The sequence below is a fragment of the Magallana gigas genome, chromosome 5 (genome assembly GCF_963853765.1).
Source record: "Magallana gigas chromosome 5, xbMagGiga1.1, whole genome shotgun sequence".
NCBI lineage: Eukaryota > Metazoa > Mollusca > Bivalvia > Ostreida > Ostreidae > Magallana > Magallana gigas.
Window position 1 is genome coordinate 54,215,742 of NC_088857.1, and position 16,575 is coordinate 54,232,316.

At 35.4% G+C, this 16,575-nt stretch overlaps 1 protein-coding gene across 1 annotated transcript; it reads left to right on the forward strand.

The window, feature by feature from the left end:
• The first annotated feature begins 2,610 nt into the window (after positions 1–2,610).
• On the forward strand, positions 2,611–15,774 carry LOC105325809 (E3 ubiquitin-protein ligase RNF19B). Its single transcript, XM_011425523.4, has 10 exons — positions 2,611–2,786; positions 5,154–5,767; positions 8,927–9,123; positions 10,358–10,502; positions 11,027–11,189; positions 11,320–11,434; positions 11,611–11,769; positions 11,879–12,110; positions 12,265–12,420; positions 12,835–15,774. Exons 2-10 carry the CDS (start codon positions 5,175–5,177, stop codon positions 13,559–13,561), a joined length of 2,487 nt encoding a protein of 828 aa, XP_011423825.3. The 5' UTR covers positions 2,611–2,786; positions 5,154–5,174; the 3' UTR covers positions 13,562–15,774.
• The last annotated feature ends 801 nt before the right edge of the window (positions 15,775–16,575 follow it).

The window sequence follows — 16,575 nt, forward strand, 5'->3', positions numbered from 1 at the left end:
TTATGTTATTTATGTCTCTGCTTACATGTACCAATAAAAGTTATATTTGTTTGTCCGGACAGAGTGCTTTTGGTTGGAAACATATTTTCTTTTATGCGTTAACAATCCTTCTAAACAAAAAAGTGAATGTGCAAACAAGATGGGCAAATTGTGTGGACCGATAAGATTTCAGTGGAAAAAATCTATGTATTTTTTGCATGATATCAATATTTTGTTAACTCCTTGGAATATATTGATACAAACTGGTGCATGCGTACTAAAATCGGACCTGAATGTACACTGTAGTTTTTTGGGGGTTTTTTGTCTTTTTATTTTATCTTTTGTCATTTTCTCTAATGTAAAAGTAAAGTAAAAAGTTATCCAATATCAATTTTTAGGGTTAACTTTCTTCATGAAAAATACCCTTTTTAGTTAAAAAAAATTATTTGAGCGATTCGAAAATGATATAAATTCAAAAAGTAGATCCAGTGTTCTGTGATGTCACACTTTTTTGTAAAACTTTGAATTCTTTAAAAATTGTGCAAGATAGTTTTATTTATTTTATGTGAATATAATCACATGGATGTAATTAGAAAATTATTGGTAGGTTCAAGATATTTTCGAACTTAATTTTATACTAAATTTTCAAATTTTTATATATTTTATCTATGCAAAGGGGAAATAACTCTTTTTCTGACTATTCTCTCAGTTGTATGTCTAAATGCTATAGTTTTCCTTATTCCAACGATTAATTTTAAAATATTTTTGTAATTTTAGTTTTCTGATAAAGTTGACATTAAAATTAAACAAGAAAAACAAATTTCTGCCTACAAAATTTTACTTTTAACCAAAAAAAATACATTTTTCTAATGCTAAAATATGCTTTAGTTTATGTTTATCTGGCATCTCAAAAAGTGCGATGACATGTATATTTTTTCTAACAATTGATGACATTTAAGTCTATTAAGTCGAAATCAGTTCGGTTTTTCAACTTTCCTCAGAGAATATCGAGAAGTGAGTTTATTTTATAAGCTAGGGATTCCGTACAACCAAAATCTTGGTAATTTATTGTTTATATTGTCAGTTTTAAAAGTTATGCAACCAACTATTAATGGAAACAAAACTGAATGAAATCTAAGCGACCTGCTTGACCAATGACATACGAGACATTTTCCATATTATACTAATGTAGTGTGTTCCCGATTAGTGTTAGTGTATAACATGCAGATCGATAAGAAGTTATATTTTGGCGCACGTATGTCTACTTAATATATATGATCATTTATAAATTCTATTATCACTTTATATAAATTATCTACGCAAAGAAAGGTGTGTACTTAAACAATGAAATGCTTTCCATACGTTGTGGGCTTATCAGATGTACATAAAGTTTGGGATCATGCAGTAAAAAATGTACAACTTATGTAAATTGGTTGGCAGCAGATCCACCCTAACAATGCCCATTAGAACCAAGAGCTTGGACTTTGGGTGGTTGTGTAAAACAGCAACGTGACGAACGCCTGTCTGTTTCATTGCTCGGCACTTAGCTATGGCTCTTTGAAATCAACAAGAAATAGATTGTTGCTACCTACCAAAAGTCCAAGGTCTTGTTAAAACGGGTTTAACTATAATTATAAAATAAAGATGATGTTCAAATATTTTAGCGTAAAATTTGATTTAAAAAAAGAAGTATTTTGTATTATGCAATTATTACAGTTGAAAAGTAAATAGATTCACTAAAATATATGCATACAGAATTTGTTTCGTCGGAAATTGATAGTCAGGCACGTAACAATGTTTTTTTTTCTCTCTTAATAGACAATTTTCTTTTTAAATTCCTGGAAAAATTGAGTTTTACGGGTTAGTTAGGATTTGTAGATTAGCAAAATTTTAGTACTTTTCCAATCCCCCAACCCCCTTACAAATCCCTACTTCCACGTATGTGTCTGTTAATCCTATGGTGTTATACTTGCTCCAGATCAGGTGTTCTTTTCCTTCAGTGATTTCTATAAAATGTGTTATGTATAACGTTAGGCTTAGTAGTGTAAATGTAGTACGAAAGTTATCTTTTATCAACTTTGAGGGGGTGGGGGTTGCTGAATGGGGACCCCCCCCCCCCCACTTTTTTGCAAAGTTAGGAAGTTAAATTAGACATAACCATAAGCATAATCCTCTTTTTCCTTTTTTGCTAGCCAGAATTTCTGAAAAGTCGACGCTTTGTTTAAAGGGATGGTCTACATATAAAAAATAACACACACACACACACACAAAACTATGCCAAAATTACTAATGCAAGGATCAGTATCGCTAGACAGGGGGCTGCCTGTCCTGTCCTCAAGCATGGGGACTAATGGTGCTTTTTTGATGCGACCGGTTCATTTACTCGGAAAAAGGTTAGCTTTATATGCTTAAATGACAATCGTCGCCATTTAAGATGTAAAAAGGTTTGATCCGCCAACACGTTGGCTATGGCCATAAACTAGTTCTCTGTCTCTTGATTTTTATTGCCCGCATATCTGTTAATCAGAATTTTTTTTGCTTCTGTAACATTATGAAAAATGTCACAAATTAATCCTAAGAGCAATGATCGAATCTATTATACCGTTTATAAACACCTTTTTAATGTCACTTAATCTTCCCTTCACTTCCGGCAGGGTGTAGCCATTTTGTTTCAACTGTCATCAACGGTTGCCAGATAGAAAAGGGGAGATGACGATATTCAAACGAATATCTCAGTTGGAAATTAAAAGAGAGAGCATCAAATGTGTTTAAGGAAAACGATTATATATCGTTTAGTCTTAGATTAGGTGAGTAATTAATGTAGGAATGTGACGAATGTGTTGTTGTAATTTATATTGTGTATTTATTTTTAGATCATCAAGGTTTTCATGTTCCGCATCATAACATTTTACATACCTGAAGACACTTAGATCAGGTGAATTCAATAATTCACCATTTTTAACAAATTTGTAAAAGTGGTTTTGATTTGTTAATACTTATGATATTATAATTATTATCAGAACCGATACATTTGCCTATAAATTTATTTTCTTGGACAATACCAGGGAACTATATTCACATCCCTGATAAAATTAACGATCATAATATCAACTTTCATTTAGTTTACATTGAAGTATATATGATTAAATCTGTAAAACATGTCATACCAAGAGTTTGTGAATATATAAATATGGAACTGTGAAACTGTAATGATGAGTCTTCTTTATAAATACATGTAGGTCAAAGTGCTTACACTCAAATTCTTATTCTAAGAAAGAGATGTAGCCTGTGTGTCTGTATTAGGTCCCTATTTAGCCAGTTAATTAAAATGTCACACTCTGTGGCAGCATTTTGATGTAACCAGTCATTAATATGTAAACGGTGTGACCGTTGGACCGAGCGCAGATTTAACACAGTGCAGTTTGATTTTTGTAGAACAAAATTTATTTAAAACGCACACAGAAGGATCCGCCTGGTTGCCTACTCAAATCATCAGCCAAAGTTAAACCAAACTGTTGCGTGCTCAGTCTACATTATGACGTCATGTTACAGACGTAAAACGTACACGTTTTGTCTTCGGAAATAGCCGAAGAGTTACGTTATTCCGAACTTTTTTTTATTTCTTCTTTCATTGTTTATCAATTTAATTCATATAAATGCCGCGGTAATAAAATTGAATACTTTATTCAGTATCTAAACGATCAGTTCCTTGATGTTAATGTTTTTATTTTCCATTTGATAAGACATACATAGAACTAGTCATGTTTCTTGATTGAAGCACTATTGAAACTTATCTGGTGTCCTCTTTTATTTCTTTTAATTCAAATTACCTTCTATTGAAACATTGGAAAATTTTAATTGAGTTTAGCTGCAATAAACATCGATAAATACCAGTCAATCAGTGATCGAACTAACTTTTTGAAAACAAAATGGCTGCCAATATGGCGGCGCCCAGGGCTGGAAGAAATTTTTTTTGGCCTTAGTACCCCTGATTCAACTTTCATTTCTCACTGATTTTCTTTTATATAGGTGTTACCATTAATCCTCGCTTCGCGAGGCGGGCTTCGCCCGCCTCTCGCTGCGCTCGGTATAACCAATAAATCAGGAAGAAGGTTTAAACTCACTGAAGTGTGTTGTGTTGAATTTTGTTATTGTGGTTTTTTTTTTTTTTTGGGGGGGGGGGGGGGTGGTGGTGAATTGTTTATTTTTTTTTTTTAATATTTTTTATGGGGGGGGGGGGGAAGGTTGGGAATAAAATTGAAATTAAGGCCTCCTCTACCACTTTATTATACCATAGAGCATGTGGTGGGACTACAATCAGAATAGGCGTGTGCACTTGCCAAAATTCCCTACCCTACAACATAAATTTTGGTGAGGGTGGCATGCACCCTTCTGCTGACCACGCCTTAGGTTAAGGACTCACATGATTGGTAACTCTTAGTGATAGTTATGTTGTTGTTATCCTGTCAGCAGTACTACTGACTATGATGAAGATGTAAGTGCAGTCGCTGTCAACGCACTCCAACTAACATGACAAACACACCACACAGATCATCTTTACCATCTGTAATATTCACAGTGAAAAATGTTTTGAATGCTATTGAGCAACAGCTATGCTGTCTTATTTCTATTTGATTGATTTTTCTGGGCGATATCTGATTCTGCATATTTATGATAATATGATTTAAATTGTGTACTGCGGTACATTTTATCTTCAGTATGTTGTTGTTGGATTAATTCGTATTCAGAATTTTCTATTATAGTGATATCGGATACTTTCATATCTTACTGTTTTCTCTTAAGTTTTTTTTAATTGCCAAGAGAAAAATACTTCATTAGGTTGTATCAACTACATATTAAGCATAACAAAGGGAAAAAATCTAGTAAGAGTGCATTGAAGTAAGTGTCGAGCAGTGTGCAGGCGTGAAAGTACAAGAAACTAGATGCGTCTACGATGTTCACATCCCTGAAAGATACTTATCTGGCATATTAATGTCTGCAATTGTAAATCATTTCAGTGATAACTGGCATAAATATATAATTATAAAGTGTTTAATTGTTAATATTGAATAACACTTAAATATTTTCATGTATTTTTTTTTTTAAGATTACAGAGCTTTGGTCAGTGTGTAAAACTTAAGTGTTTATGTTAAACGTATCATTTTTATTTTCAGGAAGAAATATTTAATATAGCAATGAAAAAGAGGGATTCAGAAGGAGTGCATGCAGTGTCAGCCATGTCTGTTTCGTCTGGAAATTCCCGTGGCTCGGAACGGCGAAGGTTGAGCCGGTTCTCCCTCAGGCGACTATTTTATCCTGGAGTAAGGACGGGAAAATCCAAGTCTCGGATTAGTTTGGACTCAGACTCCGGTAAATCTGAGATGAGCCTGAGTCCAGCATCCTCCGAGCGAGACCCTGCCCACTCGGTTCATTTGATGAGTAAATCAGTTCAGACTGTTCCTGAGACTGAGCATCTGCCGGTCATTTCAGCCTCTGGAATGAGGGAATGTCCACTGTGTTTGATTGAGAGACCAGTAGAGGATTTCCCAGAAATCATGACGTGTCACCATCGCTCCTGTAGCACCTGTCTGCAGACATATCTAAAAATAGAAATCACAGAGAGTCGGATAAACATTTCCTGTCCGGAGTGTACGGAGAAGTACCACCCTAACGACATTCGGAACATTCTACAGAACCAGAGTCTGATGGACAAGTACGAGGATTTCATGGTTCGGCGAGTCCTCGTTTCAGATCCCGATGTGCGCTGGTGCCCAGCCCCTGACTGTGGGTAAGAGAACAAAACTTTTTTTTATGGAATGTAGTTTTGTTTTTAGATAAATTGAATGTGCAACGCTCATATATTACAATTAATTATAATGGATGCTTGCTTGGTCTTAACTTTGACAGATATAAATGTGTTTTATTCAGAAATATCACCAAGTAAATAAACCCCAATTAAAGCACCAAGCTAATACAGTGATATTTTGTTGTGGTCAAAAAGGAAGAAAAAGAACTTCTTCTTTACTTTAACAATTTTACTTCCTTCTCTTTGTATCATTTTTGTTGGTTTTTAATTAAAGGATTTGAAATTTTTTATGTAATTATTTCATTAATCTTGGCTGCTTCTTTATGTTGTTTGTTGCAAGTTTGACTCATTTCAATGAATTTCAATTCACCACACTTATACAGTGAAAGTTATGCCAAGAGGACGACAAATTTTATACTGTGGTTTAACATCCGCTTTTGATATTGTGCTGTTCCATGTAATGTTTCAAGTATGAGGTGTGTGGGGAAAACCAAAAGACGTGCAAGTGTAGTCTTCATGAGCAATTGTTTTACGTCATCAACATTTTTAAATATCAAATTTTTTGGATTTTAGGTCGATCCCGTTTATAGGGCATTAGAGCCCATTTTTCCAAAAAAAAAAGAAGAAGATTAAATAGGGTGACTTCAAAGAATTGTTCAAAAATTTACAGCTAGTTTGAATTAAAAAAAAGGGCCGTGGTTTAAATCAACAATGTTATCATAGAAGCTTTTTGTCTTTTAATTGTTTACTGTTTTAAAGTAAAAGTAAATTAAATGCATTTCTTAAATTTACACATCGTAATAAAATGTGTAAATTTGCATCATAATTTTCAACCCACAATATTAAGTACAGATTGTTTCATTGAAAACTTGTTTTCACTTCCCTGCCATGTGTACTAACTGCATGAATAGCACATGCAACTTAGTGTCTTTGTTGTTGGTAAAGTCTGAAGTAACGTATGAATTAGTTCACCAAAGATATTATTTCACCCACTAATGTTACTGGCCATCTAACATCATTGTTATTATTTGTCAAGATTTTTTCTCAGCCTAACTTATCTATTAATAACTTTTAAACTATAACCCATATATCTACTGTATTGATTAAATAATTTACGAGAGCTTGACTGTGTATAAACAAATACCCAGACTGATTTCAGAAACACCTGGTTAAGATTTTATCCCGAGCTTTATTTTGAATCTAGAGGAAAAACTTATAATTCTATAATAAAAAACAGATCAGTTTTACCTTCCATCTGATGAAGTTTCCTGTAATAACCCTTTGTACGGTTCCATTTTACTTTATGCTTATACATGTATTTACATTTTTTAACTTGTTGCCTGTCTACAAATGTGATTTATACCTTAAAATTCTTATCTTACCCTAAGGGTAAGTTCATATCAATGGAAGAGCCATTTTAACAGCCACAAGCGTGAACTTTGATTTTCGCTTATGATGTTGTATTTTACAGCGTTCAACATTTGTGACGTCATAAGAAAACTCGTCATTTTAACATTTGAGTACCCTGTGTGCATTACAGTGTTACAACTGCCGTAGCTTTCCATTACACTTTACAAGCAAAAAATATGTGGAATGCATTAAATATTAATGATTGAATGGTGTATCAGTCTTAGCGATTCAAGTAAGATATATATGATGAAAATATTTATTTACATTTAGTTGGTAACGATAAATTACTACAGTAAATTGATAAAAATTCATTCAATATTTACTCAAAAATTTAAGCAGTATTTAAGCAGTAATTTAAACTCTCATGATTGTATTAGAGGTTTGCTTTTAAAATTTTTGTAAAATTTTATATCAAATTTAAAAACTTAAATAGGTCGTTAGCGATGAATAGGGCAAGATCCATGAGCTAGTATTGACCTAAAATCCAAAAATAAGGTATAAGTAATGATTAAATTTGAAGGTTATTATGTAATTTAATTTTTGAGTCTGCTGAAAACATTTGGACATGGGACATTACTGTATACAATACATATTGGGTTGAAATGCATTATCTCTTTCTCTGAACATATCGTATCGATTTAAAATGCCGAATAAAAAACCAAAACCAAGATTATGTCCATGATTGATGGGCAATCATCAGATGTCCGAGCTGTTTAGGTCTTATGGCCTTTGTTTGAGTCCCAAGGTGAATGAGGTTTTCAGAGAAATGAGTATTTTATTGACATGATGTGAATCAGAAATCCCATTAGATATTACAGTATGTTGTGATCAAAGATCGCTCAGCCAGAAGAATTCATAAAACTGTTGCACAGCTATTTATACTGGACCTTTAGGCCATCCTGATATAACAGACATGATATGCAGTACATGTATTGGAAAGTGTTGTCATACCAGCTTGAATTTGAATGAAGGATGAGATGAATCCTGCAGCAGGATGAATCATTGTAACTCAGTAGGTTGTACAGCAGTGGAAAAGTCTTTGTCTCTACAAGTTAGGATATCACAGAATGATACATATCTTGCCAATTAAGTCTCTATATTCTTACACAATGCCCAGTAAAATCAATAGAGAGAGACTGAAACAGAGCAGACTGGGGGCCCAGGGCGGCCATTGTCTGTGATGAGCATTTATTGTGGGGGCTCTTGAGCTGTTACGTCAGGGGCTTCTTCTGGAAGTAAACAACATTGTGAGCTGTGGTAACAGTCTGACACTGTCAAGTATTGTCGGGTATTAATTGTCGCATGCTTTATCCTGATAAATGACTTCATTCAGAGCTCAACAGTATAATACTTCTCACATTTATTCAGGACTTAGAATGACGTGAGGGCTCTATTTTGAAACATGAGTGGTTTACCGGTACTAATTAGGCTTGTTTTCGTAGAGAAGAATCCATTAGAGTGTGATAAGAGGCAGAACATATCATATTAAGTAAGACTGCATGGCACATGCAGTCAGTCCAGTACTTCAATGTAATAGTACAATCTTCGATTATAAAATACCCTGTCTAGGTCATATCTTCCTTCAGTTCTGTATTGCATAATAAATTAAAGCCTGATGTTTCTATCAGATTTTTGTTTTATTTTTTTAAGACTTACTACATTGCGCGTATTGATTTTTATGATGCTTTGAATACTTCTGACGACTAAATACATGCTTGTTATTAATTATAGCTATGCAGTGATAGCCGCAGGCTGTGCGGGGTGTCCCAAGATTCACTGTGGGCGCCCGGGCTGCGACACCTACTTCTGTTATCACTGTAAGCAGTACTGGCACCCCAACAAGACGTGTGATGCGGCCCGGGCCGAGCGGTCACCCAACATACGCTCAGCCTCCATCAGTTATGGTCCTGACTCAGACATCCAGAACAGTAAGTGCACCAAAAATCCAAAACAATGAGAGAACTCATCTAAAACAGTGAGTGTACTCGGTCTTCTTAGAAAAAACAAGTGTACTCGGACATCTAAAAACAGTGAGTTTATGCAGTCATCCAATACAGTGAGTGTATTGGGCATCTTAAAACAGCGATTGTACTCGGACATTCAAAACATTAACATGTAGTAACTGTCCCCCAGTTTTAAGGCTCAACTCAGACATCCAAAACATTGAGTATCTCAGTCCTTCAACTGTTTAAGAACTAATGACCCCATTCCATCCTCCCAATCAGTGAGTAAAACCCTCTCAAGTGTTTGGAAGGAACTAATAGCCCCTACTCAGACATGTCTATGTCCTTCTAAATATTGTAAGAACTATTTATATTACATCCAAATACAGTGAATTTGTCTCGAGTGACAGGAGAACTTGTTAATGGTCCAGTCACTGAGATTAAGAATGATGTCTGATTCAATCAAATGTTTGTGTTGGTCTGTGATCCATGCTCAGAATTTTAAAAGTTCTGTTGTACTGAAATGTTGTATAATGGCTACCCAGATTGCTTCATAGTACAATTTTGGTTTAAATTTTCTTCTCTTTGCTGTACAAGAAATTTTTCCCACATTCATTTTTACCCATGGAAAGATTTTTTTTTCTTTGGAATATATTGAAAACAATAAGTATTATATTTTATAACATTGATTTTTAACTCCTCCATTTGTTAAATGTGTAAAACTTCAGGATTAGATTTGTCTGAGAATGATTTAAGACCTGAAATTAGAGGCTACCCGTCCTTCCACTAGTGGCCTCTTCAGACAGGTAGGATTATACTGTAGAAGCAGAAATATTTGTTGAGGATTTAATTTCATTATTTTCATTGGCAATATTAATCAATGAAATGAATTCCTTGACAAATTTTTAACTCAAGAATTTATAAATCCAAAGTGGATACATTATACATTGGATACATTATACATCTTAGAGATAACGATATGAGGAAATTAAACCCCAACGAAATTTTATTTGGTGTAAAACAACGAAATTTTAACCCAGCAAATATATGTGATTCTACAGTAGTTCACAGAATAGGGAAAGAAGTTTCCTCAGTGTATATGGAGATAAGACACAACATGCTGACTGTATGGATAATTAAACACTGTAAATGTAACTGTAAAAGCACCAAGAGTTTTATCATTTGTTTGCTGAATTTATTTTATACAATGTACTTGTAGAAGATGATATCAAACCGTGTCCTCGATGTGGTGCCTTCATCATGAAGATGAACGATGGATCCTGTAACCACATGGCTTGTCCAGTGTGTGGCGCCGAGTTCTGTTGGCTCTGTATGAAGGAGATATCAGACTTACACTATCTCAGGTAATCATAAATGAAATATCAGACTTACATTCTCTCAGTTAATCTAATTAAAAAAACAGACTTACATTATCTCAGGTAATTATACACAAGATATTAGACCTGCACTATCTCAGGTAATCATACACGAGATATCAGACCTGCACTATCTCAGGTAATCATAGATGAAATATCAGCCTTATCGTCTTGGGTAATCATACACAAGATATTAGAATAACACTATCCCATGTAATCATGGAGGAGATTTCAGACTTAAACTGTCTCAGTTACCGGAAATCATACATCTTACTTACATTATCTCATGTTATCAAGTTGGAGATTTTTCTTTTATCACTGGTAATCATTAGCTTTAAACTATTCCTGGTAGTTATGAAGGAGTTATCAGACTATCTCAGGTAGTCAAAACATTGTTTTAAGGAATATTCAGTAATTGAAAAAATGAAGATATCCCTACTCCAATATTTGGATGTTATCAGTAGCTTGATTTATGCAGTACATAATGGTCTGTTTTGTTTTTGTTTGCTTAGTCCCTCTGGCTGTACTTTCTGGGGAAAGAAGCCTTGGAGTAGGAAGAAAAAGATCCTGTGGCAGCTGGGGACACTTGTCGGGGCGCCTGTTGGAATCACGCTGATCGCTGGAATCGCCGTCCCCGCAATGATCATTGGCATTCCAGTGTGGGTCGGGAGAAAGGTAACCCACTAACCCATGTGCACAAAAAATATTTCAAATTGAAATTTAAAAGAAACATAAAACCTCCCGTAAATGAATAAACCTACTGGTACTACACTGTATAAATTTGCATCATCATTTTATATTGTAGATATACTCTAAGTATGAGCTTGTGTACACATCCAAACACAAACGAAATCTGGCCATTACAGGGGGCGTGGCTGCCTCTATCATCGTGGCTCCGGTGGTTGCTGGCCTGACAGTCGGTAAGACTAGGTGCACAGTGAATACAGAGGGTCATCCACCTGATGTTGTAGACTATATGAATGTCAATACATATATGGCAGCGTTACATTTCAGTATCTTTGTAGAAAGTATATTTAACATTTATGACTTCTTGATCCCATTGACGGCTAACTGAACATTGTGTGGTGTTTTGTAGCAATTGGAGTTCCTATCTTATTGGCCTATGTGTATGGAGTGGTTCCCATCTCCCTGTGTAGAAGTGGAGGATGTGGGGTCACGACCTCTGGAAAGGGTGGGGTCAGGTTTGAGTTTGATGAGGATAATGAAACAGCAGGGACCATTGGTCAACATTTAGGTTTGTACTAAATTTACTTTTGTACAGAAAGATGGAAATATATTACAAGCAATTTTTTCGTAAATCTTTAAAATGACAGTATTTAAGTGTTGATTTTCTATGTTTGCAGATAATCAAAGTGTGGGCACTGGGCACAATGTGGCCAATCCGAGCATCGGGCCGAGCATCGGTGACGCCTCCCTGGGGATGACCAGCAGTCGTAGTGCGAGCGGTAGCCACCTGGAAAGAATCGGGATCATCCGTGACGAGGGCGACACGGCCAGTACCAGGGCTATTGGTGGGATGAGTCTGAACGGCAGTATATGTGAAGGGGCCTCACTGATCAGTGCTTTCCAATCAAAGTAAGTCTTCACGGAAATGTTCAGTGCTTTCTTGCATTTATTGCAATAGTAAATGCTAGAATATCTTCGTTTTAAGAACAAGCCTGTGCTAAGCGTATAACGTGATGACACATTTACAGACTTATCTACATGAGTGTTTGAATTTTGTTTACAGACTTGAGGTGCAAGCCGACGTGTCATCCAATCTTCAGAAGAGAAACAGTTTCAGCAGTGGCTCTGCTAACTTCAGCATAGGAGAGAAGTCGGGCACTGTATCTATTGGAGACAATGCCAGCACGAAGGCTCTGGCCGGGTCTATAGCCGGATACAGGTAAGAAAAGAGTGTTCAGGTAATATCGTGGCACATAATATTAGATTCAATTAAAACAAATCAAGATTTTAAAGAAAATTAAACTTAATTGTACTATACATAAGTTTTATGGATGTTTTTTTACAGCCTTGGAGTTAGGTTTCTTATTCTCTGAAATCGTTAATATACCTAAAGGTGCAATTTTCATGAATTTAATGTCTTCATTCATTACACTTTGAAACAAAGCCATGGAATAACATCTAAACAAATATTTAAAGAATTCTTTGTCTACAAATATTGGGGATATTTAATTAATCCAGAGTATTTTATGTGGAATCGAATTATTGACGATTTAAAGTTGTAAAATTTAATTCCATATTACTGAAGTAGCTTATTCTCATGTAATGTGTGTAATGTTAATTGTGTATGTTCTAGGGACAAAGATAACAGCTCAATAGGGACATCTCCATATGAAGTTCAAGTGGATGTGGATTCTACCCCAAGTCCCGAGGACGAGGTTGAGAGACCCCTCCCCGAGAGGCCCCGCAATCACTCGGGTCAGAGTTCACCCGTGTCGGGCTGCAGTGTACGCCTTTCTTCCATGGATGATCACAAGCACAAGTGCCGTCGCTGTAAGCGATCAGTGGCCAGTGATCGCTGCTCGGAGCAACAAAGTGTGCACTTTTCCGACCGCGTCAGCCTGCAAAACTTTCAAACTGATGAAATTGTTTCCCAAAGCTTGAATGAGAATTCAGAAGAGATGGACCTGAATGAAGAGTCTGTGTTTGAACCAGTAAATAACCCTATATTTAAGGAGGTTATTTGTGGCAAGACGCCAGAGACTTTTAACGACCATTCTTCAGCCTTTGAGAAGGCTCTCGCGGCATCATTACCTGAGGTGGAGAGTGACAAGCCGGTGTTGAAAGAGACGGAAACAGCCCGTAAAGCTGTGTCCACCACTGCCCTCATCACACAACAGGACTTCAAGGGGGTGGGGAATCACCGCAACCTGAGCAAGAGTAAGAGTCATGAAGACTGTGCCATAGCCAAGCAGAAACAAAAGAAAGGCAGGATCAGGCATCATAGCTGTGAGATTGCTATGAACTCGGGGCGGATTTCTCCCTCAGTACTAGCCAATCATAATAATCGGTCAGCGCTTTAGCCAATGGTAACCACCGGTCAGCTCTGTGAGAGCTCCGTGTCACCTCATCAGTACTAACTAGTGCTGGGTCCTGGATAACAGGTCTATTCCCTGTAGGACTAACAGTGCCCCTGGTTGTTTGTCAATTACAGATTTAAAGCATTACAGTTACTCGCAATCTAAGTTCTTATGTTGTTCGTTTCAGTAACTTTTCTGTTTAATTATCGAAAAGTTGAGCCCTGTTCAACATTCAATGCAGAAATGATACATATATTTAGAAGTCTCAGGGAAATATCAGAAAAAATGTAAAAGTTGTAAAGATTTTAGGGGAAAGGAGTTTTGGAATGTTTTTATTTTTTCAAAAATGAATTAATTTGACCATTTTTGGGGCAGTGTTTCTAAAATAAGAAAAAAAAATGTAATGAATTTATTTGGTCGGATGATCATTCTGTTTTGGATGTTTTGAGGGCGTTCCATTGGTGCTCATAGGGTTTATTTTTTCTTTTGTTTGTTTTTTTTATACAGAATGTTTTCCTCAGTTGCTCATTGTCATATATCAAGAACAGTGAGGCTAAGTCCTTGTGATATCTTATATTGAATGTTTGATATTGAGAGTTGTTTAAAAATCTATTTTGTACAAATTTGTTTTGTTTACATGTTTAGATGAATGTTGTTGGGTTTTTTCAGTATTGTGGTATTTTGATCTTTTTTAAGATTTTGTTGACCTCTCTATTGCTTTTCATGTTCTGTCACATGCATGTTCTAAACAAAAATTGAATGGCAGAAAAAAAAATTATCAAAAAATGACAAGCTCTTTAAATGTGAGAGTTGTAGCCAAACCCTCATTTACATGTAACTGTTTCTGATGTTGTCATGCGCTGTAGAAAAGTTAACAATGGTGTCGAAATGCTTGAGTTTAATTTTTGTGTATTAGACAGTTAAGTCAGTGCCTTTCTGTATTTATCAGCATTGGTAACCCTTCACAAGGGGCCATGTGTAGGGCCTCTGGTAGCCTACCATTTTAACTCGTTATTCCTGCTCTCATATCACTAACAGTACCCATAATGATACTTTCTACAGAAGGAGGACACATTTCAGAAATACACCTTAAAATTGCAATTTGATGCTAGATAAGATACTGTAGGGTATTAATTCAGAAAGCCTGTGAGTGCACAATCTCCAAATACAGGCTGTGTGTTTGCCTTCTAATCAATAACTTCTCATTACCATTATTACCCAAGGAGGAAATATTCAATGCACACTCAGTGTAAAACTTTCACAAATGGCCGGTGAACCTTAAAATGGGAACAAACTGGGTTCTAATTTTTGTGTAACCCAGTTTGAGATTATTTTCATTGAATGAATGGAAATATAAGCTCCGTCTTCTTTTCTTCGAAACCAAAACTTATGGTGCTCTTACAATCTATACAAATCCAATAAGAGGAAAGGTCAATAGATAGAACATTCAAATTTATGTGAAACAAAATGGCAGAATATGTGTCAATTCAACAAGCCATGGACCAAAGATGACAAATTTATTGTAAATTGGTGTTTTGTCGAGTTGGACAGAACAGAGGTTTTCTCTAGGGGGTCATACCTTGTTTCATGCCCTGATGCTGTAATGGTCAATCCTAGCTCCCAAATGACAGTAAATCTAAATTTCGTTTACTGTCACCACCCAGATGGGCTATAGTTACAAGAGTCCAGTAGTCCTCAGTAATGTAAACCTCTTTCTCTGATCACCATTCTGATGGTCTCTAGTTTCAAGTGTACATACGTTGTATTATGTATTTATTTCGAACATCTTTAGTTGTAACAGTTTTCTCAGTGAAAATGTGCAATATATTCAATGACTAAGTCATTCGTGTTACAAGAATAGGCCTTCTAGCTTCACATTCCAACGGTAAGACCAATGAATGAACAAGCAGAATGCAGGCATAACAGGATCTGACGTCACCCTGACACACTGTAGACACCGCAGTTATCTCCCCTGGCTATTTATCAGTGCTATAAATAATTTTTATTTTTATGATAATGATACTTGTGTCAGTAATGAACTATTGTAATGATTCACAACTAAACATTAAACGGGGTTTACAGTGTGTTAAGATTAGAATGAATAAATTATAGATAAAGTAAATGAAACAGAATGTATTATGATGTATAATGAAAAGTTCTTTTTTATGTGATGAATGAATGAATTTTGGAGAAAATTAAAATATGACGCACATTAAGCACGTATTGGCTTTTGTTTTGTGTTTCATAGGATGTGGATTACTTTGCATATTTTGTGCTTCATGATACAAAAACAAAAAGAGAGAGCTGGACGAGTGTAGACCGTTACTGTGCCATGAAGACCGTCCTTTGAATAAAAGATTATTTGCTTTATGCAGTCGCACGGATCGTTTTCATTGAATGATGCTTAATTTGTAGAGGGGCAAAATGTGAATTTTACAGAAATGATTTTCTAATGTGAAATGTACAGGTGTTAGGGTACCTGGCTATTTGGCATGAATGATTAGTTAATACAACTAGAACTCTGAGCGTTTTCAGTCTCCCAATCAACTGTAACGTTTATTCGAAAACATTTCGTTAAAGACGCAAATGAGGTAGTGTTGGGCGCAAATGGGGTGTCTATACTATAGTAATTGTACAAAATAAAAATAACATATTAAAGTCAATCATTCAATCAATACGATCGCTGAATATTATTTAAATATAAGTAATCATTCTCAATGTATTATGAGGTGATAATTATTGTACGTCTGATCAAATTGTTCATAAATTATCACCTCGGAGTACTCGAAGAATGATTCCATGTTCCTTAATTTCATGTAAAATTTAAGCTCCAACATATTCTATTTACAAGCAAAACAACATTTTAAAAAGAGCTTAAATATATCGACATGCCATTACCTACATTTTTTTTTTTATATTTTGAGCCACCTTTTTAAAAGACAAATTTTCAGTCATTTAAATTTAAGCCCGAGGGGTTTTGATTGATATTAATTACTTTTTAAAAAGAAATATGAGAA